Source organism: Dermacentor albipictus, chromosome 10, assembly GCF_038994185.2.
Source record: "Dermacentor albipictus isolate Rhodes 1998 colony chromosome 10, USDA_Dalb.pri_finalv2, whole genome shotgun sequence".
NCBI classification, from domain to species: Eukaryota; Metazoa; Arthropoda; class Arachnida; order Ixodida; family Ixodidae; genus Dermacentor; species Dermacentor albipictus.
The window spans coordinates 25,562,463-25,588,952 of record NC_091830.1 but is presented as its reverse complement, the minus strand read 5'-3'; the positions used below and the strand labels follow the sequence as shown (position 1 = coordinate 25,588,952).

The following is a 26,490-nucleotide window of genomic DNA, read 5'->3' as shown; positions in this document are numbered from 1 at the left end:
GCGCTCACGCCTTGTACAGCTTGTAGTCGCTGATCTTGCTTTCCTGCACACAACTGCAGTGCAAGACAAGCGTAATACAGCGCTGGTAGCATTCACGTTGCTGCCGCCAAAGAAGCTCCGATTTTCAAGTGAGAACCCTTCCGCGTCCCGTCGGCTGTCACTGGAAGAGCTGCAGCAGATGATCCGTACTGGCAAGCGGAAGTGGGCCACTGGTTGGAATAAACGTCTATATTTATTGCATTTGTGTACTTGTGTTTAAGGGTAGCCAAGTTACTATGCACATGCTATTAAAGGTAAGCTTAATGCAGTGGCATGTTTCAAGCGTTTGCGATGACGTAATCTGGGTAGCCAATCGGATCGCTCGCCCGAGTGACATCACCCACCCTCGCTACACGTAGACCTTATGCAACGAGCAGTCTGCGCACCGCGCACCAGATGCCGCCACCAGAGTATTAACGTGGAAAGTTGGGCGATTTGGTATACATTCACAATGGTATACAGCGCGAACAAAACGACGACAGAGTGAAAGCAGCTCTCGTACTGTGTCCTTTCACTCCGCCGTCCTTTTGTTCGCGCTGTTACCGTTATGAATGCCACCACAGACCCACCGCCGTTGGACGCCGTCTGAATCGGAAGCAAGCAGTTACCAGGCGCCTCCCGCCGCTCCAGCAAAGTTCCACCGAGAGGCCGGGGAATCGCTCAGTACTGCTTACGTAAAATGCAGAAGAAGAGAGGGCAAAGTGTGCTGCGTCCTGAACTGCAAGAACAGCGACAGGAACTCGAACATTTGGAACGTGAGTTCACGAGCGAGATTTTATCCGCCTCAACTGGGCAGGGAGGGCCCGCGTCTATGCGACAGTTCGTCATGCGCTCCTACGATTTAACGCAAGTGCCCTGGATAGGCAGTAACCGTCAGTGACGGGCGACCAATTACTGGCAATGTCTTCCAGGCTAAACGCCACCTACAGCAACGACACAGCATTACTGCCACCACTTGGCACACGGTATCGCGGAACGTTGAGCTTCGATAAGCATGCTAGTCATGCGCTGCCAATCTGTCTCGCGCAAGCGCGACTGACACACTCGAGCAACTTCACTCTCCATAAAAGCGAAGTCGAACGTGGAATAATGAGCGGGCACCGCGAATTTCCTTTCTGCACCGGGTACAAACAGCGGGCGAGCGATTGCCGAGCCACTCGCAGCATTTTTGTCGAAGCACACGCGAATACATTTTAATATGCGCCGTAAACAATCAGAGAATCTCTTTCCAAATTAAGTTAACCGATTAGTGCTGGCGACGAGAATCATGCGGTCGCAACCAACCACCGCAGTCGGAGCCGATCGCAAAGATCCATTTTTCTGCGCGCGCCTTACAGCCTTACAAGCCTTACAAGTTTACCGCTGTTAAATACTAGAACATGAAGGGTAAAAAGCAAACAACCGGGCTGCTACATTCGTCGCTTTCAGACGGTATAAGCTTGTATACTGTAAAATAATTTACACCCTTAAAAGTGAAAAAGGGTGTAAATGTGTCTGTAACTCACACCCTTAGGGTGTGATCTAAATAACCTACACCCTAAGGGTGTGAGTTACAGACACATTTATACCATTTTTAACTTTTAAGGGCGTAATTTATTTTACAGTGCTATAGACTATTGAGATTGCAGTGCAGACGTAATCGATAAATTAAAGTTATGCTTAGACTGGCCTCTGCAGCTTTGTCCAAAGTCTTACGTCGTCTACCCACTCACTGCTCACCGTGCTGGCCGAAGTAGCATTTTAGTCGTGACTGCGGCCGGCGTGGTCATTGTGACCAAGTGAGCGAACGCCGATCAGAAAAACCATCAATGGCGGGCGCTGTCACGTGAGCAAATATGGCGGCCTCCATGGGTATATACCATATATGGTGCTATGAAAGGCTTAAGGCGATTGAAAACGCAGGGAAGCGGCGGCGCTGCTATATAGTTGGCAATTCACATTTCTTTTACCTAATAATAAATCCCACGCCTTCGCGCAGAGCCCTTAACTGTCTTTTAATCGTCAAAAGGACGTATACCCTGTAACGACTCAGTACGTTTGTACACAATGGTCAAAACCGTTTCAGGGTCCCTTCGAGCTAAAGCTTCCGCTTAACGAACCGCGCCACAAGGGACCATTTGAAGTTGGCAGTTGCTGAACACGTTGCTTTCATTATGCAACTTAGCGCAATTTCTGCGTGTTCCCAGTTAAATGCAACGCGCTGTGAAAGGAGTGCTTACCATGCAAGTCTGTGTTTTGGTACAGACACAAAATTCTGCGATGCGTTTAGAAAGAAGCAGCAAGGATCCCCAGAGCTACTATCGGGGGTCTGTAGGATGAAAGATATAATTTTCATATTGGGCGTGCTTGCAATACAAAACTGTGAGCATATTTAGGGAGGTAGTCTGTGACGAGAGTGTTTCCATTTGTATAACGTCGCGAACAAACAAGGGCGTGGAACTTGCCGATTTGTTGCCGAATCCAATGAATTTCTTCTTTAAACAACCTCTTCTCGTCACCTAACATATTGCAGTAATATTTTATTCCAATCGCCTCTCAGTAATAGGCCGTTTGGCTTAGAAGTTGCCACGTCTGTTTCAGTTGGCATAAGTCGGTTTATCGTCTTTGTTAGCGCGCTACTATGTTTATTTGTTCTAAAAGGAGGCTAATGTGATACACCGAATAAATTTAGAATAACAAATTAATCTATAATGAGTAGTTTCATTAATTTCGCCGTTAATAGGTTGGTGATTCGAAGAGAAAATGACGGTGAAAGTCTCATTTTTTTTATTTCGCGCCGAAACCCCAGGGTCGGTACGTCAGTGTGACGTCACAGATAGCAAATAACCCTTTCTTTTCTCGCGCATTTAGGCCATTGGGGCTCAGCAAAGCTTCTTGAAACTTTCCATGCTCACTCTTTGGCTCTTTTAGAATACAATGTAGTCAGTCTTTACCGATAAAAGCTTAATCAAGCCCGAGCAGACGGCATCAAAATCCGCGACGTATGGGCAAGCTGATGCGGCAATTTCAAGGCGGGGTCGTAGCCCGTGTTTCTCTTGTGCACCTTTTTTTTTTTTTGCTTACCAAGCACCGTATTGCGGTAAGAGTGGCTATTTGGTACGTGTAGGGGAAATTTACTACTACAGATCAAATTATTTTTCTCTTTAGTGTCTCCCTAAGTGTCGCTGTGGTGTGTTCAGGCTCTGCATTGTACAATAAGTTAACTTTGTCTATAATTGTTATTAAATGCGTTAAGAGAGATAAGATAATGCAGAGAAAGGCAGGGAGGTTAACCAGAGGTAGTTCCGGTTGGCTACTCTGCGCAGGGGGAAGGGTTAAAGGGGATAAAAAGAGAAACAGAGCGGAAGAGGAAGATAGAAAGAAAGAGAGACAAGCACGAACAAAGCGCGTACAGTAAAGAGCGGTAGGGGGCGGCATTCTTAGAGTCTGTCGTGAAGCCCCGCAGACCGCAGGAACCTTAATAACGCGAGTAAGGCCTTTAACACGCATGTTTTTTCGGAGCATTGACCTAAAGCTTTTAGTTCTGATAGTGGACGATTGTCCAACTGGTCCAGTACTCTGCACATCACCGTCTGTGGCTAGGCGTTGCCTTTACTAACTCATATGCTTTCCTCATTGGAATGGCCAACAGCCCCACGTGTGACACATGCAACATCGACGAGACGCTCTCACATATTATCTGTGTCTTCCCGCGTTATAGTGCTCAGAGACAAAAAAAAAAATGCGTTAAATATATTATTTGTAGAAGTACAAAAAATATTCATATCAAAAGAATTACGTTGCAGTCGATCTGCTGTGGGTAATTCCATTCTATACAACTATTAACATCGTTATAGCGAAGCCGGACCAGAGACGAAAATACGTGTTATATTCGATATTCGTTGTAAGCATATACTTGCTACACACTGCTGCTGGCGAGAAACAGTCTATCTTTTAGTTCGTTAGATCCGAAAATTCGTTATATCCGTGTTCTTTATATTGAGGTTTAATAACTGCGATGCATACAATTGTGCTCATTTTCATGTCATGCAAGGTTTAATGGTATATGTTTACGTTCATAGATTACGTCTTTCACAGGATGTGCTGCAATGCAAACCAAATTAGGCGGCTGCACCCCGGGGACTTCGACGACTTGACGTGACAATTACGAAGGCGGTGTATAACAACGTTTGTCTAGGGAAGAATGGAAATGTTATAGAGGTACGGGCACAGAGAAGTACGAACTTGAGGATCCTATACCTGTTGCATCGCAGTGGCACATGCCATTTCTGGAGAAATGGCCGGGAATAGGCACATATATTATTTCCATAGAAAATATAGACACTCCAGGCGAATTTTCGCCATCACCGTGATGTTTCGTATATACTCATCCATAAGTATGCTATATGTTTATAAACGCCGCATATGCAACGTAGATGCTACAATATTCAACCGAAAAGTTGCTCAAGTGAGGTCTTACGTTCCTACTGAATTTGTTCTACAGAAGCTCGGAGAATTGTGGCAAGCAAACAAAAATAATAAGTTTTCTCGGACTATTAAAAAAGTGCAAAACAATGTCGGTGCTCGTGTGCAATCTCAGAGTGACGCAATTTCACTTGCACCGCTCCTTAGGGGAAACGCAGTGGCACCTCTGCGATGCCATTACAATTAAAGGTGCCAGGAATGTTGGCGCACCCGCGTATGGTCAGAGCACTGTCCGAAGAGTTGAAAGCGCAATGCTAAACCTAATTTCTATCGCTGTCACTGGAGGGTGTCAACTGCCAGTTTTCGAGTGGCACATACCCAGTTTCACATGTACCGAGTGCCGTCTGTTCGGCCACGCACTGCGGCAGGGGAAGTGTATTACAGTCTAACTCGCATTCCCGTGATTGGGTAAAACCATCAGCCTACAAATAAACGGGAGTAGGCCAATGCAAGCCGTTAATCTGGCCACGATCTACTTCAAGTGGCTATGTACTTAATAGGGAAGCCACTTTCGCTTTCGATTATGTTAACGCGCCTGCTGTCGCATCGCTATAGCCATGCAGAAGCTCATTGATGCTGGAGCCCAACGCGGGACGCTCTAAAAGACAATCTGTGCGCATGGCCATGGTTTGGTTCATTACAGTCTAATTCGAATTCCCATGATTGGGTAAAACCATCAACCCTGCAAGGAAACCGGCAGCATACCAATGCAATCCGTTAATCTGGCAACAATCTAGTTCAAGTTGCTACGTACTTAATAGGGAAGCGGCTTTCGCTTTCGGATATGTTAACGCGCGTCCTGTAGCATCGCTATAGCCATTGTTGTGCCATTACCACAAGCCCGGATCCCGAATCTGCAAGATGCAGAATCTATCCTGCGAGCGCCACAATTGACAACTTGCAGAAGTACGACTGCGCATGCGCCGTAACCGGCCGCGGGGCGGCGCTTCGTGAGCGCGCTCTCCGTGGTTGGAAAGCAAACTGCGCAGCTCGGGCGTGACATGCCGGCCAACAGCGTCGCTTTCGGCTGCATGAGCTATTATTTTGGAAATGGAAATAGAATTTCTTCAGATTTTCACCCGCGAAGGTCAACGTGAAGAGGAGAACTTTGTGGACGACAGCGGGGAAGCGGTCGAACCCAGACGGCACGCCGTGGCAGCTAATAATACATTCTAGGATCTGTGGCCAGTGCAGGCGACTTCCATTCCCTTGTCATCTCCTTCCAGTTCTGTAACGCTGAGCAGAAGGCCAGCGACGTGCAGGCAGGTCTCGCTAAGGCTGTAAAATATAAAGGATGCAGTTTTTCTTCGCGCTAGTCACTGAGTGCCTCTGAGTATATGCGAGTACGATTGAGTGATTTGTGAAAAACGACGCCAACAGATGCAGCCAGTCTATGTACTTCGTGTCATTTGTGAGTCAGCGCTCGTCTTCTTTTCTTCCGTACATGTCAGTTAAGTTGCGCTCTCTTCCACTATGACTTCGAACCAATTCGCCCAGCTATCTGCCTTGATGAGTATTCGCGAGTGAGCGGGAGCGCACTGGCCTGCGGACGCACGCGCTGCCCATATTTAAGCTAATATAACGTATAATAAAATAGGTTGGTGTAAGCTTTGAGGCCTTAGCGCTCGCAAAAACACACTGAATAACATACCGCGTACATACAGCGCATGCGAAATTTGGGATACGGTTTGGTACAGCTACAAGCATGGAACACAGCAGTTTGGCGAAACAGCAGCGAATGAATACCAAATTTGCAAGCTAGAGCATGTACATCTAATGTTCCATGCAACAACTAAGAGTTCCGGGAATGCGACAGGCCTAATGTGCTCATCCGGTCGCACATTCACAGTGCTCTCCGGCAATGTCGCCAATGACTTTTGTGAACCATGCTGTAACCACATAGATACCCGACTTCATGGATGGCGTGCACGTAACTCGTGTGAGGCCAAGTGCAGGGTCCGAGGTGTTTACGTCAAGTTTTATGTTCTTAACTTAACCTTCTTTTAAAGCCCATCGGCGGTGTGCCTGACAAACGGACAGAGTGTTGGCGTGAAAATAACCTCACGCATTGTCGCTCGTTGCCCGGCACTCTGAGAAGTCAATTTTCTGTCCCATTTGCAAAAACGGCAAGGGAATGAAGTCCTCGTCAATCATATTTGAGGCAGGTCATATGCAACTACCAAAGAACGTCGACGCTTTCCCAAAACGTGAAAAACGCTCTGCAAACACAATGTCCCCACTCGATGCCGTCGTACCAAAGCAAGGCTGGAGCCGGGATGTTTTCCAACCAAGCGACGAGGCACAAGCTTCCTGTTTTTCGCGCTAGGTGGCGCTCCGACTTCTGCAAGTGGTCAATTCTCCCTTCACAAGTCAAGATGCTGCGCCTTCGTGCGGGAGAGGCCTCGGCGAAGCAGCGTGTTTAAACGTGTTCGCGTGTGCCCGACAGCCCGGCGCCGCACCTCCCTTGCCTGGAGGTCACCGCGCGCGCGAACTTTGAACCGGGTGGCCAGCGCGGTCGCTGGTTGGACCCCTCGGACGACCGTCGTGTGCTGACTTTGTATTGGGCCGGTTGAGTGACAATGGGCCTCGGGGATTATAAAAGCAGTGACACGCCGCTCGAAAACAGGATCCGCCGACCCCACCTGGAGAGAGGGTCGCTCCCGACTGGGGTGAGATGTGTCACGCGTTTTCGCCGGACGCCGTCGTGCGAGAACAGTCGCGTTTGTGTGAGCTCTCGGCCCCAGTGCCGATCCGTTTATGTCCTGTATGATAACCTGTATATAATGTATAAAGTCCCTTTTGTTATTCTCATCGACGCCAGGCTCGGAGTCTTCGCTACCAACGCTCTGTCACGAAACGGGTGAAGAGCGCTACGGGACCACAAAGCCGTAATCGTGGTGCAGCGGTTGAAGTTCGTAACACTGCTGGCACCGGTTGGAAGTTCGTAACACTGGATGGCAGCTACGGGATTGACCGGCATCAGCTACCTCGGCGCGGTGAGTGCCTGAAGTTTACCTCAAACACCAGACTTTCTCTGACACAGGTTATAGTAGCTTAGGGAAGGATTTGGTGTTGCATTGTGATAACCTTGTGTGTTTCAAGCCTAGTAAGAGCGTTTTGAAAACCAGGGGATGCTGAGGGGGTAAACAGGGCAGTGTGTGATATACTTGCATATGTGTTACTAGTAGTGTTGTAGTAGCGTACGGCAGGTATATTCAAAAAGGGTAAACAGCAGGAGGACAGTGTGAACGATGGAGAAGTACAAGGTGAAGGAACTTCTCGAAATTTGTGAGGAGTTGGGCATTGAGTTGGGCTCAACTAAAAGAAAGAATGCGATCCTTGAGGTCATGAGGACTGGGGACGTAACGGCGGAGGAAGCCGCAGAGGCCTGGGCGGATATCAAGGAACGGCGGGAAAGGGAGGAAAGGGAGAAGGAACGTTGCGAGCAGGAAAGGAGAGAACAGCAACGTCGCGAGGAGGAAAAGGAGGAAAGGAGAGAGAGGGAGCGACGGGAGCACGAGCTTAAAATGAAAGAGTTGGAGACCCGAAATAGCTCGCCAGCGCCTAGTCTCACTTCTAATGTTCCAAGAATACGCGATCAACTTCCACCCTTTGTCGTCGGAGAGGATATGGCCAAATACCTCGTGAAATTTGAGCACGTGTGCGAACGGAATAGCATTGAGCGATCCCTCTGGGCACAGAATCTGTTAGCGTTGCTTCCTGGGGAGGCATCAGACGTAATAACTTGCTTATCGAAAGAGGCGTTTGAGAGCTACAGTGATGTGAAGGAAGCGCTACTGCGGAAGTACAAATTGTCGCCCGAAGCTTTCCGGCAGAGGTTCCGGTATGCAAAAAAGGGTAAGGAGTCGAATGTTGACTTCGCGTTCCGTCTAAAAGCCGACCTGGTGGAATGGCTGAAGGGCGAAGAGGTTTACGACGACCGCGACAAAATTGTCGAATGCATCGCGTTGGAGCAGTTCTACCGTTGCATTGATGAGGATGTCCGGCTCTGGCTGCAAGATAGGCTAAAGGAGGTTAAGCTAAACAAGGCAGCAGAGTTAGCGGAAGAGTATTACACCCGCCGCAGCTTGCACAGCAAGGCAGTGCGTGTAGAAAAAGCAGATAGGAGAGATGTGTTTTACGGGAAGCCCGACGAACGGAAGGAAATCACGCGTCGCGAGTTTCAGGACGACGAGTCCCTTCCCAAAGAAACTGTAAGGGATGGACAGAATGCATCTCAGAATGATGACGATGGTCCGAAACAGCGAAACGAAATGACGCGTTCTTTTGAAAAACGGAGACCGTTAACCTGCTACAATTGCAAAAAGCAAGGGCACATCGCTGCAAGCTGCCCAGAGAGAATTGCTTTTGCAACGATACGGGAAACTCACAAGAACATACGTCTATTGGAGCCCTATGTGCAGGAAATTAAGGTAAACGGCAAGAAGTGCCGAGCACTGCGGGACTCTGCAGCAACTATGGACGTTGTTCACCCGTCTTTCGTCTCCTCGAGTGATTTTACGGGAGAGTGCGTTAGGATACGGCAAGTGGCCGAGAAGGAGAGTGTCTGTTTACCGATCGCAACGGTTAGCATTGAAGGAGAATTTGGAAAACTTAACACCGAAGCCGCTGTGTCAGCCGCCCTCCCGGAGCAATTTTCCTACCTCTTCTCAAATAGCTCGGAGCAGCTGCTGAGGGATCAGGGCAAATCATTCTTTGCCGACGTGGCGTACATGGCCCCCACGCGATCCAAAGCGCGCCCGCTGTCGAGGGAACTTGACTTAGCGTCGGGAAGCGAAAGGCGGTGCGGCACACGGACCGATCACGGTAACTTGAGTGGCGAGCAGTCACGGGAGAGGCAGAGCTCGGAGGCTGGCCTAGACGAGCGGGTCCTGGAAGTGAGTGGGAGTGACGCGTGCAGTGCTAGCCGAGATATAGACTCGACGCCGCAATTAGGCGACGCGGGCTCCGCACTCGCTCCGGTTTCCGCCAGCCGGCAGGAGCAGGCTGCAGTTGAAAGAAAAAGTCTGATTCGCGAGCAACAGGAAGATTGTTCATTAGCCGATCTGAGGAAGAGCGTCAAACGGGGAGTGGAAAAAAAGGGGGTTTCATTTGGCAAGGAACCTGGCTTATTGTACCGCCGCTACACGGATAAGCAGGGTCGCAAATATAAGCAGCTTCAGATTCCGCGAAAATATCGCCGGGAAAAATGAATGACCTCATTTGCTTCCTCAGAAGTATGTTTTCGGTCCAAAGCGATTTCAAGGGGACCATTCTATTTGTAATTATTATTGCTGATTAATAATTGTTTCTATTTTGGTGTGTTGTTGATTTGAAAACTGATTGTTTGAGCCTTGTGTGCTAGATCGTACACCTGCCTCTTGTTGCAGCGGGAGCAAAAGGGGATAGCGATTAATTAGGTTGATTTGAATTATGGCTTTGTCTGGTGTTTGACGGGAGACAGAGGGCACTTGTTCGTGTTGGGTGTTGCCTTTTGCCGGTCGATTTTGCAAGCTGCAGAACGACCAAGCGGGACCAGTGGCGAGAAGCAAGGTCTTAGGAACGACCCGAGCGGAGCTGGTCAAGGTGCCTTGGCGACGACGTGGTGAGCAGAGCTCCTGTCCTGGCGAGTCGGACCTGGGCACGTGAGGTTACCTGGCGTCCCGACACTGGACGTGAACTTGGACGAGCCTGACGAACGTGCGCGCCTGGCATCCGAGCCACGTGGAGGCAGCTCGTCTTCCCGGCGCCTTATCTGAGGGCGGGGATGCTGTTGTGCCATTACCACAAGCCCGGATCCCGAATCTGCAAGATGCAGAATCTATCCTGCGAGCGCCACAATTCTCCCTTCACAAGTCAAGATGCTGCGCCTTCGTGCGGGAGAGGCCTCGGCGAAGCAGCGTGTTTAAACGTGTTCGCGTGTGCCCGACAGCCCGGCGCCGCACCTCCCTTGCCTGGAGGTCACCGCGCGCGCGAACTTTGAACCGGGTGGCCAGCGCGGTCGCTGGTTGGACCCCTCGGACGACCGTCGTGTGCTGACTTTGTATTGGGCCGGTTGAGTGACAATGGGCCTCGGGGATTATAAAAGCAGTGACACGCCGCTCGAAAACAGGATCCGCCGACCCCACCTGGAGAGAGGGTCGCTCCCGACTGGGGTGAGATGTGTCACGCGTTTTCGCCGGACGCCGTCGTGCGAGAACAGTCGCGTTTGTGTGAGCTCTCGGCCCCAGTGCCGATCCGTTTATGTCCTGTATGATAACCTGTATATAATGTATAAAGTCCCTTTTGTTATTCTCATCGACGCCAGGCTCGGAGTCTTCGCTACCAACGCTCTGTCACGAAACGGGTGAAGAGCGCTACGGGACCACAAAGCCGTAATCGTGGTGCAGCGGTTGAAGTTCGTAACACTGCTGGCACCGGTTGGATGTCGTAACACCATGCAGAAGCACGTTGACGCTGGAGCCTAACGCGGGGCGCTCTAAAATACAATCTGCGCACATGGCAGTGGTTTGGTTCAGGTAGCCACTCGGAAATCGCTTTCACTTTGGATAAAATGGATGTACCCGTATCGTAGCCTATAGAAATGCGCTGTAGCCGAAACGCGATGATCGAGGGTCGTTCCCAACAACAAAAAAACGCGACAACCATTGACTAGCAAAAACCAACCTCCACAAGCCGACCATCTGTCAGTACAGTCCAGCCCGGCTGGTCACATATTCTGTCGGGATGTCGCGTTCACCTTAAAAAAAACAAAAAAAAAACAACAACCGCAGTCCTATAGCTACGTCACAGTGTTGCCTGCAAAATCCTATACTGCCGCAGTTAACGTAACGAGGGGTATACGCTCCGAGTTGAGACACGGCGTCGACCTTGATCCACAAAGCCAGCACCCGGGACGGAGCCAGCCTGGCCACGCGCTGTGCGAGCCGCAGGTGTTCCTAAGTGGTGCCGCTGCTCTGCGCCCGCCAAACATCGATTTCTTAACCTCCGCTTCTCCTCACGCAAGCTGCGTGTGTTGCTCAAGATCAGCCCAGCGAGGTCTCCGTTCCTGAAGGGCGACTCATGCATGCAGCCCCTCTTCTTGCTCCCTTTTCTTTCTCTTTTTTCATCACCGGGCGCAGAGAGCTTTCTCAAGAAAAGGAAAGGAAGAAAAAAAAAGAAACTCGCGGCGGATGTCGTCAACGCGGGTTTGCGGCGAAACGCGCACTGTTATATACCTTCCTTCGACTGTCGACGGAATTTGCTGCGCGCGGTTCAGTAAACACGAAAAAATCTCCCAAACCCACTCCTCGGCCACAGTGCGCGTAGTAGCGCTTAGCCATACAGAGCGACACCACCGACTGGACGAAGCCGTCGGTGGCCGACACGGGGTCGAGATCCGCGCGCACTCGCGGGTAAGCCTAAACGGCTTAGCCGACGACCAACTCACCGCTCTTTCCTACGCCCGACGCCCCGAGTACGGCGATCTTCACTTCGGAGAGCGTCGATTTCTTGCGCCGGATGCCCCGGATGGCGTTGGAACTCATCTCGCCGTCGAGGGGCTCGGTGTTCACCTCATCGTTCCGCCCAACTCGCCTGCCTACACACACGCGCACGCACGTTCACGGGCGCTCCTGCGGACCACCTCGGAATGGAGCGAGAGGAAAATAAAGAAAGAACGGCGAAAACAAAAAAAAATGAAAGACGCGAGATAGCAGCGAGAGAAAAACCGCCACCGCCAGCCACACGCTCAGCGCAAACTGCTCCGTCTGCTACTCTGTCGTCTGCTGCGCCGTCGACGTCGGAGGAGGAAGCCGGGAGGGGAGGGGGGAGAGGGAGAGGATGAATTTGGCGCGGTTTCTCTAGCGGCTTCCCTCGCCTGCTCGCGCAACCCGTGCCAGACCGGATGTGGAGGAGGCGTGACGTCACCTCCGGTTGCTGCATCCTCATCCGAAGGAGCAGCAGCAGAGGAGGCGGAGCGGCCGGAGGGGATGATGGAGAGAAGGCTGGAGTGAAAGGATATGCGGCGCGCTTGGACGAAACTATAAACCACCACAACCAAACGACGTCTGGTGATGCGCGCTTTCTCTGGCGCACAGTACAAGCGCTAGGAATCTGGGCCAGACAGGGAGGGAATAAATCTGAAGGAAATAAATTCTAAGAAGTTGGGGCCTTTCAATAGCGAAATGTTCGGACAGAATGCGAATATTATCGAGAAGCACTACCTGTTAATACAGAATGCAATGGTGAATATTTCCAATATATATATTTGACGTATTTTAATACTTGCGACAGAAGGCTTCTTTATCTCCTTTGATACGTATCATACATTTCTCAACTGGATGTTCACGTCAATTCACAAGCTCGTTATTGCTAACAAAGTAATGCCAATTAACGTCCTTACACCAAGAATTTTAGTAACACATTTTCCGAAGCTCGCGTATACAATGTAGCAGTTTTACGTAAGCTGTACATTAATATATCAATATATACATAATTCACCTCAAATATATGTATTGCTCACGTAAGATGTGAACTAAAACATGCATATGCGCATAATTAAACAAAGATATGCGTATTTTCTTTAGACGATCTAACAGACAAATTTTACGGAATGCTGATGTATGTATTTTGGTGCAGAGCTATGTTGTTTTGAGTAATTCGAATGAACTCTTAATTTTTTATTCGTTTATTTATAATTTATTTATTTATTTATTTTATCAGTTTTCGACAACTTTTGTGAAGGTCGGAGACAGATATCAAGACCACTTTCTAAAATTAGTAGAATTTACTAATTTCTTTCAAATGAAATTACTTTACACATTATTCTGCGGTTAGCTAAAGAGCTCATATCTGCGGTTCCCACGCGGATGAAGAAGGATATCAGCGTTTGCCTTGAGCTAAAGCTCTCTTACAAGAGTGCTCCGCCACGCCACGGCACTGTCTTGTGGCAAAGCCTTCCAATTTCTCTCCGGCCGTATCGCGGTTTCTGGCTTTTATTTTTCCAATATTCAGCACATTTCTTTCTTGCACGATTATCCAAAGGTACCAATTTTTGCTACGGCGGTTCTATTATTTGAATACATTTACCGATTCTCTTTGTAACTACTCTTTATTTTATTGTTTCGCTTTGTATATTATATGATATCGCCGCGTTATTCTATCATTTTTTACATGAAACATAACGCGATTTACGCAATATTTGTAATTGCAGTAATACGCCACAGGCCCATCATTGCTTACTTCAATGCACTATCAACGAGTACAAAAAAAAAGGGTCGCAGTTTCGGCCGAAAGGCTAAGCATCAATTGCGATAACAAATGTGTATGCAGCAATACGAAGTAATGATAGCAGTTTTATTAGTTTTAGTAAGTGGTCTGTACTCATTGATTACGCAATGCCACTATGACTGCTGGTATCTCTACTGAATCAAATGCGTTTTCGTAATCTATGAAAGCCATATAGAGAGGCTTATTGTACTCTGCGGATTTCTCAATAACCTGATTAATGATGTAAATCTGACCCATCGTACAGTATCCCTCCCTGAAGCCAGCCTGTTCCCTTGGTTGACTAAAGTCCAGTGTTGCCTTTATTCTATTGGAGGTTATTTTGGTAAATATATAATTCTGGGAGTAAGCTAACGGGCTTATAATTTTTCAATTCTTTAACGTTTCCCTTCTTTGTGGATTAATATAATGTTTGCATTATTCCAGTTTTCTGCGACCCTTGCGTCGACAGAGACTTCGTATAGAAAGCCGCCAGTTTTCTTAGCATTACGTCTCCATCTTTGATTAAATCGACTGTTATTCTATCCTCTCTTGCCGCTTTTCCCCATTTCGTGCCTTGCAAGGCCTGTCTGACCTCATCTCTAGTTATAGGAGTTTCTGTATACTGTCTATTATTGTTTCGAATGGAGTACTCGCGAGTCTTCTGGGTACTGTGCCGACCTTTATTATGCCTTCGAGATTGCTGGCGATATTACCCTTATCTTTCAGTGCATATATTATATTGGTTTGTCCTATGCCAAGTTTCCATCTCACTGATTTTCAGGCTGCGTCCAGTTTTAACGGCTTCTTCAGTCTTTTTCACGCTATAATTTCGAATATGCACTAATTATCGTTTTGTTGATCAGTTTTGACAGTTCCGCGAAATGTTTATTCGATTGGCGCAGAGGTGAACATGCATCTCTGTAATTAAGGAATGTGTCGGCATACCACGCACGGACCTCCAATCGGTGCCGAATGCGAGTGGCAGCCTTCGGGATCGGTAAGGTACCATTGTTGGCACAGCGCCGTATAGCCACTTATTGTCTACGCGCCAGGCGAAGTAAATAGTAGTCGATTTCGAATACCTAAGGCCAGAACTGGCATATAAAAGCAGTTTCCCTTGACTTGAATGCATTTCAGTTGCGCCAGTAGCGGGTGCACCAATTCGACGGCGCCTGGCTTAACCTTCGCTGAACAGGACCATTACCAGACATAATCAGGCTATCGATAACCATGGATCAGGCTATCAGCATGCTGCAAGTAATCTGAAATTACTTGGAGGCATTTCAAAGGCAAGACACTTCAGAAGCTGGATTATCGACTCTGGAACTATGTCCAAAATTTTATTTCAGTTCACGTAGAACTACAGCGAACGCCTAAGTGCCGACAATATGCACTACAAAAAAAAAAAAAAGAGGAAGAAAGGTTTACAAACGTGCAATATGTTCTCCACGCAGGGGAAATACTCTTGTGAAAAAGGACACCATCATTTTATTAAGTTCCAGTGAAAATTGTAAAGCAAGTACATGTTGTATGGAAGCACAAGTGGGTGCGAACAGGTAAATTGACACAAGGCAATTAGCAGTGCATTAGCATTGGAAGTACATTAAGTAACGGCGATGAAACAGTGATCAAGACGTAACATAGCAGGCACGTGCAGTGGTGGTGTCCGATCAATGTCCAATGTTGCGGAAGGGAGGTTCAGGATCTGCTTTGCTTGGTTGTGTAGTGGTACGGAATTGTACCGCTAACATAAATAATGACTGTAGACAGGTTTTCTAAAATATTCTGCTGTGCATAATTCACACCATATGCTTTTTGTAACGGTACGCTGATGCTTCGCATTAGCAATGAAGAAATGACGTGATAAACAAGCAAGATATGGACAAAGAAAAGATACCAACAGAAACTCCTTCGATTAAAAAATAAGCCGACAGGTCAAGGACACGGCGAGTGGACGCCCCTAAAGTAAGGGTAACGCCCAGAGCCAAAGTTTCAAGGGTGTCCGAAAAGACCAGCGACCATCTCTGCGGAACCATCAAAGAACTTCCGGATGGAAATAACCGACGAGACGAGGCCAGCCAGCAAGGATGCTATGGGAGAAGCGAGAACGAACCCAGCGAAAGATATGCCGACAACCAGATGAAGCGATTTAAGTCGCACGCGCGTACAGGAATTACACAACAGACATGCATCAACACACGCACACAACCACACACGCATGCTCACACGAACACATACGCGCGCGCAACTTCGCAATGCGAACCAGCATCAGCGTACCATTACTTAGCACAGGATGTGAATTAATGTGCACCAACGTCCAGATTGAGCAGTGTACCACAGACTGGCCACCATGCTACTTAGAATAGTTCGATCCACTCGTCACAGTTATAGACTGTCCATACTAGAGTACCTAACGGCCATGATGCAGCTACCGGGAGGAAAGATTTCTCGCAGGGATGTCGTGGTCGGTGATCACGTCACGACTTCGAAGCTCTGCAGCGTCTTCGAGGCAGCACGAAGCACGCAAAGGGACTTCTGCAGGTCAACGTCAGCGGGCGTAGCGATGTGATGAACTGCGTGGGCAAGGCTGCGTAGTAGACCGCTGTGAAGATTTTTTTCATTGGCCAGGAAACCAGTAGCTGTGTGGCTGGAGGAGAACTGCCCAGACTGTCGGCCGCGGGATAGGCGATGAACGTCATTTGTCCGGGACACGGCAGGCCGCAGGAAAACCGGTCGCACGTGACTGATGGCCAAGGGTGGGGAACTGAAACGACAAGGAGGCGTCGTGTTAGGCACTCGTCAGCACACCAACAGAGCACGGGCCAGAAGAACTGGCATTTACTTACGCGCAGGCGACGTGCTTCCGGGTGGCTCGTGAAGGTCTTTTTCATTGGCCAGGAAACCAGTAGCTGTGTGGCTGGAGAACTGCCCGGACGGTCGGCCGCGAGACAGGCGATGAACGGCATCTGTCCGGGACACGGCAAGCCGCAGGAAAACCGGCCGCACGTGACTGATGGCAAAGAGTGGGGAACTGAAACAAGGAGGCGTCCTGTTAGGCACTCGTCAGCACACCAACAGAGCACGGGCCAGAAGAACTGGCATTTACTTACGCGAAGGCAACGTGCTTCAGAGTGGCTCGTGAAGGCTTTTTTTATTGGCCAGTAAGCGAGTAGCTGTGTTGCTGGACGGTTTGCCGCGGGACGACAGGAAATGAACGTCAACCAACCGGGACACTGCTGGGGGCAGGGACGTTGCTGGAGTGCGCTGGAAGCGGCGGCCAAGGGTGCGTACCTAAAAATAAAAAGGCAGCTGTCCAAATTGGAACATAACCAGTAAGTAGGTACTCACCATGACAAGCGTCGTCGCGCGAGCCGTACGAGGGAGATGAACGCGTCAAACATGGTCCGCATGTCGAGCGACAAAAACACAACGTGGCACAAGGAATGGAGAAGAAAGAAAAGTCACCACATACTCTGGCCACAGCGCGCCGCGCCACGGACCGAAGGCAACGTCCGTTCTTCAGCGTAGCTAGATGTACTGGAAGCAATACGCCACTGGTTAAGACACCCTGACACTAATTCCGGATGCCACCACTTCCGCGACTCCACACTCCGCGCCCTTTTCTCGCGCGCGTGGGCGCGGAATGGGGCCGTGAAGCGATAGCGCCCAGAATGGGCCGACGTCCGTGTCGCAAACGAGAGAGGACCCCTGCAGCTGTTGCCTACGCGCAGGGCCAGCTACCTGCTATAGTATTAGCTCAGCCTGAAGCTACGATCGCCCCACCCTGTCCACTCCGCTTCCGTCACGGCGACGACCCCATGTGGCTGCGGCCGAAGCTCGTGCGTAATCAAGCACCACAGTTAACTGCAGATAATTTGCCAATGTTGTCAATCAGTTTTTGACGGGGAAGTTAAAGGCCGAGCCGCCCTCGCAAGCTGAATGTTCCCACCTCGGCGTTTAGATGCCGAGGCTACGCTGCGGAGATCAGTTGCTGCGTTGTCCTTCGGGGGTAGTGCCACGGTCCCTTGGTTGCAAGCGCTGCACCTACGGCAGGGAAGATAAAGACGAGTCATGCCAAGCACGAGCATATTGCAACACGAATGCAAACACGAATACAACGCTACCCCGAAAAGCAAAAAAGCGCAACACCGGATGCATCGCAGGGCTTGAGCACGCTCACGCTGCACTAACGGCGCTGTAAATGCAGAGGGCACGAAGAGCTGCAGTACAGAGGTGGGCAGCCTTGTCTACGGAGCGCGCATGCCGGGCCCCTGCGGTGCAATACAGCGCTGTGCAACGTTAGCCGCTGCGCTCGAGTAGGACTGCGCACGTGCTAAGAACAGAAACGAGCCGGGTGCCTCATGGCTCCATTATGCAGTTCCCGCCTTGTGCACTGGCGCCCCGCCCTCCATACGGCCACGCTGCATGGCTACGTGGTTTTATTACGAGGCGCGGCAAGCCCACTATCATTCCCGCTCGCTTGCCTGGAAGCCGTAGAGACGTCACTTCAAAGCCACAATAGCAATGAAGCGCGGCCACGTCGGCACGAAGCTAACGCACGAAGTGGGAACCGGTCAAGGAAGCGATGAGTAGCAGGCACCCGACTACCGCGCGTACGCAATGGATCCAGCCAACTCGAGCCTGCAGCGGCTAGGGTTAAGAGTTGCTCTGCAGGGCTCCGGCGGCGCGCCCTAGACAAGGCCGCCCACCTCCGTACAGAACAGCACCGAAGGCGACGTAATCTTGTGACGAATACGAAGACTTGGCGAGGCGCGTTAAGAGGCGAGAAAATATCGAGGGAAAGAAAAACTCGTATTTTTGGAAATACGCTCGTTACGTATAACGCGCTTAACATGGGAAGAAGCCGTCATGGAGGTATTAAAAAAACAGGGGTGGGGGAACAGCCGCGGCAGCGTCAGATATGGCGTTCCAGCTAACCTTAGCCAAGGCGTTGCAGAAAATAAAAAGCGGGGTGCAAAACAGTCTTAAGGTTACGGTGCTCGGTCGCCAAAATTTTAACGATAGAAAACCGCAGGTTTTATCGGCTCTTACACCGTTAATTGTTACGCGCTTTCTTTTCTCTTTGAACGGCTTGGATAATTTTAGCTACGACATACAGCATACACGCGCGCGCACCCACCCACAGTGGCTCACCTCGCAAGGTAGTTGAAGCAGCCGCCGACGACAGTTGCCTCGTTGTCCCTCGGTCGAATGGTACGGTCAGTCCGTTCGTCGGAAAACGCGCACATAAGAAAATACCGCGACAGGCGCTACTTCAGATGGCAGCAACGGCGTCGTTGACATCAGGTGTGACAACTCAGGTTTGAGAACGGATGGAATGGCCGGCGCCCGTCGCGTAGTACGTATTCCGGAAGCTCTATAGTGGTTCGTGCGAGAATTCCAGAGCAAAAGAGTCCCGTAACCGCAGTTGCAGAAGTCCATGGCCGTAAGTGGCGCAGCCGCGGCGACAAAAAGCTTCGAAGAACGCCGTACGACAGAAGCCAGTGCCGGAATCCATGGCTCTTTCGGGGTCGGTGATGTGGTCGACTATCGCTGCCAGAGCGTAGACGGTACGACGCAGAGGTCTCAGCTGACACGCGCGGCAGCGCCGTGAAACGCGAAATGAAGGGCGGGCCACTCGACGGCCGCTTCTTACGGCGAAATTTAAGGGCGATTTTCAGCTGTTGGCGCATGCGCTGTTGTGCCCGGGCGTCTTCGTGCGCCGCACGTCGTCGCTCGTCGCCACCGCATCGCAACAGCCGTTATCGCCGAGATCGTCTGCAACCGCTCGTCTGCCAGAAAAAAAAAAAGAAAAGGAAACTGAAGGATAATTATCGCTGCCATCTTCTGGCCTTCCATAATGCGCCAGTTTCGGATTGTTCCTGTAGCGTCCACTTTGTTTACAAACTACGGCGGCGTGCCACACTCAGGATGCGGTACCGTCCGCAGCCGCGTCGTCTGCTCCGATCGCGCTGTCAGAAACTGCGCGGCTTGTAATCGACGGGCCCGTATACTGCGTAACCTGTCGGAACCCCTTTCGAGTTTCATTATCGATTTCATTATTTATTCGCGCCGTCTAGTTAACCGACTGCTATAGCGACAATGGTTCGCCGTTCGTTTGATGTGACCCCGCGTTGCTGATGTTTCGATTTTATGTCGCGCGCGCTTACATCGTGACTCCGATGCCGTGGATGTGCTAGCAGCGCTCTAAATCGCGGTTAACGGTTAGAAAAAATTAAGACAAAGGGCTGTTCGCTGCAATGCCGGCGCGATTGAGGCCAACCGTCGAGGGCAAAGGCCCGCGTCTCAACGACGATGACTATACCACGTTGCGAGAAACAATTAGCGCCGACGATAGGGTTGTTTCATAACGTCTCTTTCTACGCCTGTTTTCAGAGCTTGCTTTGCGTGGTGTTCAGCTCGCTGTGCTTTAGCTATCCGCTTACCCTCAGTATACGTACATCCGCACTATAGCTGCCCGCCGCATGCTGTGGCATTCTGGCGCCCAACACGAGGTCGCCGGTTCGGTTCCCTGCGGTGGCGGCCGCCACATTCTGATGTAGTAAGAAAATGCTCGCGTACTCGGATGTGTACAGTCAGCGACACCTTTGTGTAGAGCGCGAGAACAGCGGCCTCCGAGGAGCTCCGGAGGCAGCCAGCGACGTATAACGCTTGCTGCTGGGCTCGACGTTTAACGGTAACTTCTGGGTAGCTTCTGGTATACCATTAGACGTCGCTGGCTGCCTCCGGAGCGCCTCAGAGGCCGCCGTTCCTGCGTTCTACACAAGGGTGACGCCGACTGTACGTACGTCACTTCACGTAAGAAGTCACTGCGGCCGTTATGGGCGTTCCTGCGCTACGTTTGTCGTGTGTGGACCAATTCTCTGGGATTTTCCATCTTGGTCACAGTTGTCGACAGTACGGAGCGCCTCGCTTACCTTACCATAAACGCATAATTCTGGTATATTTAGAGGGCTAATTTACAATTCTCGACAAGAGGGTTGCAAGAACAAGCCTTGCTACGCGTGTTGCAAGCACTCCTCACCAGTCGAATAACATACGGCACGCCCGAACTCGCGCCGAAGAATGCAGAGTTAGAAAAAATTAACATTAAAATGCGCAAAGCCATCAAAATCTCCCCATGGGCCTTCCATCTACGGCTTCGACTACGAGACTTCTCAAGATGGGCGTATACACAACACCTGGCAAGAACTAGCCGAAGCTCATAAAACCAGTCAATTAGAACGACTGAAGCTCACGTCCACCGGAAGATCAGTGCTGCAACGGCTGAGCTACGGTGAAACCTTTATAGCCACCACGGACCGGAAAGAAAGAAATGCGCCAAACATCCGCGAATTCCTGTGCGTAGCACCAATTCCACGCTACATGCACCCCACGTACCACAAGGAAAGAAGACATGCCCGAGTGCATGCCCTGTAGCGAAGACACAGCCAAGATCCGAACACCAGATACACCGACGCAGAAACGCTTACTCCCTGAGCGTCGTAGATTCTCAGCGCAGAGAGCAAGCCACAGTCCGTGCACAAAACCCTGAGACTGCAGAGGGGACGGCGATCGTCCTAGCAACTACCACGTGCATGGACGCAGCTGTCGTCTTTTCCAATTCTGAAGCAGCTGTTAGGAACTACGCTAAGGGTTGCGTGTCGACAGAAGCACTGAAGATATTGAAGCACCGCAGCACTCCGACCCCCTACACCTGCGTGACGTGGGTTCCTGGGCATGAGGGGCTGGAGGGGACCGAAGCGGCACACGCCGCGGCCCGAGGCCACACCTGCCAGGCTAACCCTTCCTACTCTCGAGACGCCTGGTCTGCGTCAGCGGGGGGCAGTGACCGTACCCGTCACCTTCTCAGGGATCCTTCAACATCACAGGCTGGAACGCAGGGTGTACCCACCATCTCACCCAGAGCTCAACAAAGAAAAAAGTACCACACTCAGAAGACTACAGAGAAACACTTACACCCGCGGAATCCTCATGCACAGACTATACCAAGCGTTACAAGGATTTCACTGCCTAATGTGCGGCGTACCGGATACCTTGGCGCACCTGATCCTCGAATGCCCATGGCATCTAGACACCGACGCATTGCCTTCACCGAAAGACTGTTGTAACGCCAGACAAGAAAGCGAAGACCTCACAGAAACGTGGGAGGCCAAGCTCATCTCTGAGGACCTGGATCAACAACGACACCTCGTCGCCAGGTCCAAGGAGGCAGCGAAGGCCTGAGGGTTCCTGGAATGAGGAGACCTTCCACCTAGAGTAGAACCGGGGCGTAACCCGGGATACTGTTTCATAAATAAATGTTCATTCTTCCTTCTCCTTCCGTTGTTTCAATCGTCAATGTCAACGAATTCAAAAACGTCCTTCCCATTGGACCATGAATATCCTCTGAACATCCGGATTAGATCCGAACTTGCAAGTCCCGGTCCGGTGGATGACATGTGGACATTAATTTATGAGTGCCCTATTCAAGACATCCTTCGGACATTCACACGATTGAACTTCTGGGATCTAAACAAAATCCCAAAACTTTCCTCCTATGGATGTCTGAAGGATCCACTCAACGGCATGCCCCCTACCAGCCATATGTGGACCAACACACAATCCAACACGTACCAGGTGATCATATCGCGGATTGTTAAGTCTTTTCCACAGCTGCCTTCAGCGCACGCTCTTCCGAAAAGACATGTCAGCCAGCAATGCGAAGCTGCTGCACTCAGAATCAAACTTCCAATGCAGGCGATAAATGGAGAAGTTGAAATGAACGACCGAAACTGCACAAGCATATCGGGAGCAAATGTCACAAAGCGATAGGCAGAGCGCCGGAGCAGCTGCATATTACCAGCTACCGCAAGGCGTAACCGAATCAATCGTGTGTGGTCCTACCAGAGAACACCTACACAAACTGGTCCTACGCTCTATGAGCATGTCGAGAAAACCGAGTATGGCAACCTCTACAACGGCTGCAACCCCTGCCGTAGAACAGAGCCCGGTGAACAGAGCACGGACTGCCTTTACCCAGTCGAATCGCCACTGTCTGTTGCATGCATGCGCACGCTTTGCGCGTAGCACTTAGATGCGTCATTTAATGATCAGAAGGAACTACTATAACGGCTCGGTACTTTTGTGTAAAGCGTGCAATTTATTATAAGGTTGTAAAAATGTACATCGCTGCCGATCGCAGCACATCGCTCGGCTGAATTTCAAGCAGCCCCTACCCATTTGACGTCATCTACCCCAGTGATGTTTGTAGGCCCAACTATCCGATTGGCTGCCCAGGTCGCATCATCAATAATTTTTCTAACTATATGGTGAACAAATTTTGTTCGCAATAGTTGGAAGGTTAGTTAATTTGTTTCTAAAAAAGGAAAGTAACAGAAAGAGAATGCACATGAACAATTTCTCACTACACTTAAGCACTTCCGTCACACAGCAAGTGTCGTCTGCTTGTGTTAGAACGCGCTCTATTTTGACGAGGGCTCCGCGGTCAGAGTCGGTCTCCGCCTTTTTGCGAGCACCATGATTCAACTTTGTGGCATTGTGGGCTGCAAACGTAGCGACTGGCAGTATGTCAAGCTGCGACATCGTGTCCCTCTGCAAGGCAGCAGACGAGCGGACTGGCTGCAGCGCATCGGACGGCCGCTATCCGATCGGTGCCAGGACTTGCGTGTTTGCAGCCGGAGGATTACACCGGAGGATTACTTTTCGCTAGGGGTGTGCGAATATTGAAATTTTCGAATGCGAATCGAATACGAATAAGGCGAAAAACTGTCTTCGAATATCGAATCGAATATCGAATATATGTGTAGTATTAAAAAATTGCAAAACGAGGTAACAATAGCTTTATTACCCTTTTAAAAATAATATTGCATTTCACGAGGTTGCTTCAGGTTAAAGAGGCACTCATTATAGGTAATGCACTCAGGTAATGTCATGTAATGCTCTGTCAGGTAAACGCTTGTTACAGATTATCGCGAAGGAAAATTGACTGCTCAACATGTTCACAAAGTAAGGGCTCTCTATGCACTGTGACAACATTTGTCCAGGTAACATTTTCTATGTGCATATTTTATTGCGCATACTTACAAAGCCCGAAAGTACATCATGTATTGTTATGAAAGAGCCCTGGAATAAAGCTTGGTCAAAAAAATTGAAACTGGTCATGTCTCACGGGCCTGATGCAGATAGACAGGAACAGAGCGTACACATTTATAGTAAGGTTCGTTACAGCACTTAAGATCACAGTGCTGTAACGCTGTGTCGTCGTTTGGTACCTTCTTTTTTCCTTGTTTTGTGTTGCGCTGTAACAAACCTTACTATGAATCCCAACCAACTGGCCCAATTTGCCATCTTGATGCAGAGCATACAGATAATGAGCGGATCATGTGAAGCTCTCAGTGAATAAACATGTTCTTAGGAGAATGAGGAGCAAGCATATAATTCGTTAATTGCTAAATTATTCACAGTCTGTCCGAATATTCGCCGTTTCGACCATTATTCGGCCATCCTCGAATATTCGGGAATTTACGAATATGCATTTCTCGAATCGAATACGCTTCGAATAAGGAAAATATTCGATTTGTATTCGAAATTTCGAATATTCGCACATCCCTACTTTTCGCGAGTCCGGTATTCGGGTAAACGCAAGCGCAAGGGGACAGGGCCTGGCCGTTTGACTGTGCCGTTTAACGGGATGAGGAGAAGCGCAACTGTGAATGGTCTTCACGGTGCAGCCACCTGGTGGCACAGAGCTCAACCACACACAGTAGCATTAACAAAATGTATTGTATGCTGCTTGTGCAAATTTTTCGCATGAGTGTAATCATCAACACGTTTTTGTTAGCATTTTACACTTTGTTCGAGCAATATTAGCGTTTTGTTTGGCTGGTTAAGCTCTGCGCCAACAGGTGGCTGTACCGTGCAGACCGATCTTTAGACCGATCAGGCCGCTCACGTACATCTGCGGTCTACGATAAGGTTCCTTCAAGAAAAAGTACCTGGCCACAAAAACACAACAGTATACACAGATGCTGCACTATACGCCAAGCAAAGAGGAACAAACATAGTAAATACAGCTACGATAGTAATAAGCCCGGACTACAAAGAGATCAGCAGCGCGTCAGTGAAGGACTGCTCGGTAACGGAAGCTGAGGAAATAGCCGTAGCTCTAGTGACAGTGGAGGGCTACCGATCCGAAAGGTCCTTAACAATACCCGCCGATTCGCAAGCTACGTGTTAGAATTACATGAACGGCAGAATAGGAGGCAGAGCGCTTCACATCCTCCGCTCCTGCAGGGCTAACAACAAAGTCAGCATATGCTTTTCTGGGTACCGGGACACGCTGTATTAGAAGGGAACCTAAGGGCGGACAAGGCAGCTCGAGAGCACACAAACCGAGTGGCCACAAGCACCAACCCTGAGGAGCCCCAGTCGACCCAAGCTACTCTGACATTCTGAATTACTATAAGGGGGTCCGAATTGAATACCCTCCACCCCACAACAGCCTAAATCAGCATGAAGCAACCCCTTGGAGGAGGCTGCAAACAGGAACATACCCAAATCTAAACACACTAAGCAAGATATTTCCCACCCAGTATGGAGACATTTGCCCCTGGTGCGGCGCCAAGCCCACCTTATATCACATTACATGGGGATGCATTGACAACCAAGAAATCCTTCAAATAAAAGACTCGAGTGCGGAGCAGTGGGAGAGGGTGCTCTCCAGCAGCGACCCGAAAGTTCAGCATGGACTAGTAAGGCACGCTCACCGAGTAGCCACCCTCAGTGGTGCCCTGGAATACGGGCGTCGACCCTGCGCAGATGTGGAAAAAGACCGTGAAGACGGCCGACCCCACCTGCCACCGTTAATTTCTAACCAATTATAGCAAATAAAGTTTTTCCTCCTCCTCTTCCTCCTCCTCCTCCTCCTCCTCCTCCTCCTCATCATCATCATCATCATCATCATCATCATCAGGTTGAGTTTACGCCTCCAGCGGTCGAAACGCCCAGCTCGCCTGCGGTTACCGGAATACGAGACACTTGCGGCGCTCCGACAGAATGCTCGAAACGCACTCTGCTTCGATAGCTCTCGCTTGGGGTCGACTTCCAATCAGCTGGCGGAGAGTTTGGAGAGGCTTCGCGCGCTCGCTCCTAGAGAGCCGGAAGTCGACGACACGACGTGCCATCATGACGCAGAGCCAGTGAAGGCGGAGCTTAGCCCCGATCACTCGGCGAATGAGTTGAGGATAACATGCATGACTAGGGAGAAGGGTAACTCGTAAGCGTACGTAGCTCTTTTAATACCCCAAACTAAAGTGTTCTCTAGAACACTCCACCCAAGCGAGAGCTATCGAAGCAGCTTGCGTTGCGAGCATTCTGTCGTAGCGCCGAACGTGCGTGGTACTCCGGTAACCACAGGCAAGCTGGGCGTTTCAACGTATGGCTGGAGGCGTAAACTCAAGCTGATGAAGAAACTTTAGCGTAGACGTACGTGAGCGGCCTGATCGGTCTGCACGGTCCAACCAACCTGTTGGCGCACAGCTTAACCAGCCAAACAAAGCGCTAATATTGCTCTAACCAAGTGTAAAAAAATTTACACATTTACAAAAACAACGTGTTAACGATCACACTCCTGCGAAATATTTACACCAGCAGCAAAGAAGAATACGTTTCGTTACTGCTACTGTGTGCGGTTGAGCTCTGTGCCACCAGATGGCT

At 49.9% G+C, this 26,490-nt stretch overlaps 1 protein-coding gene and 1 long non-coding RNA gene across 2 annotated transcripts in view; both read right to left on the bottom strand.

Annotated features, from left to right (window-relative positions):
* LOC139050815 (ras-related and estrogen-regulated growth inhibitor-like) overlaps nucleotides 1-12,247 on the bottom strand; it is a 50,602-nt gene extending 38,355 nt beyond the window's left edge. Inside the window, exon 1 of the mRNA XM_070527586.1 lies at nucleotides 11,933-12,247. Coding sequence (XP_070383687.1) covers nucleotides 11,933-12,029 — 97 coding nt within the window. The 5' untranslated portion in view covers nucleotides 12,030-12,247. The remainder of the gene's footprint in view (nucleotides 1-11,932) is intronic.
* Nucleotides 12,248-15,212: 2,965 nt separating this feature from the next.
* Nucleotides 15,213-19,409, bottom strand: LOC139050567 (uncharacterized). Its single transcript, XR_011508952.1, has 4 exons — nucleotides 18,907-19,409; nucleotides 16,863-17,796; nucleotides 16,599-16,783; nucleotides 15,213-16,516 (listed from the first exon to the last, which is right to left on the bottom strand). It is a non-coding gene; the product is annotated as an uncharacterized lncRNA (long non-coding RNA).
* Nucleotides 19,410-26,490: the final 7,081 nt, after the last annotated feature.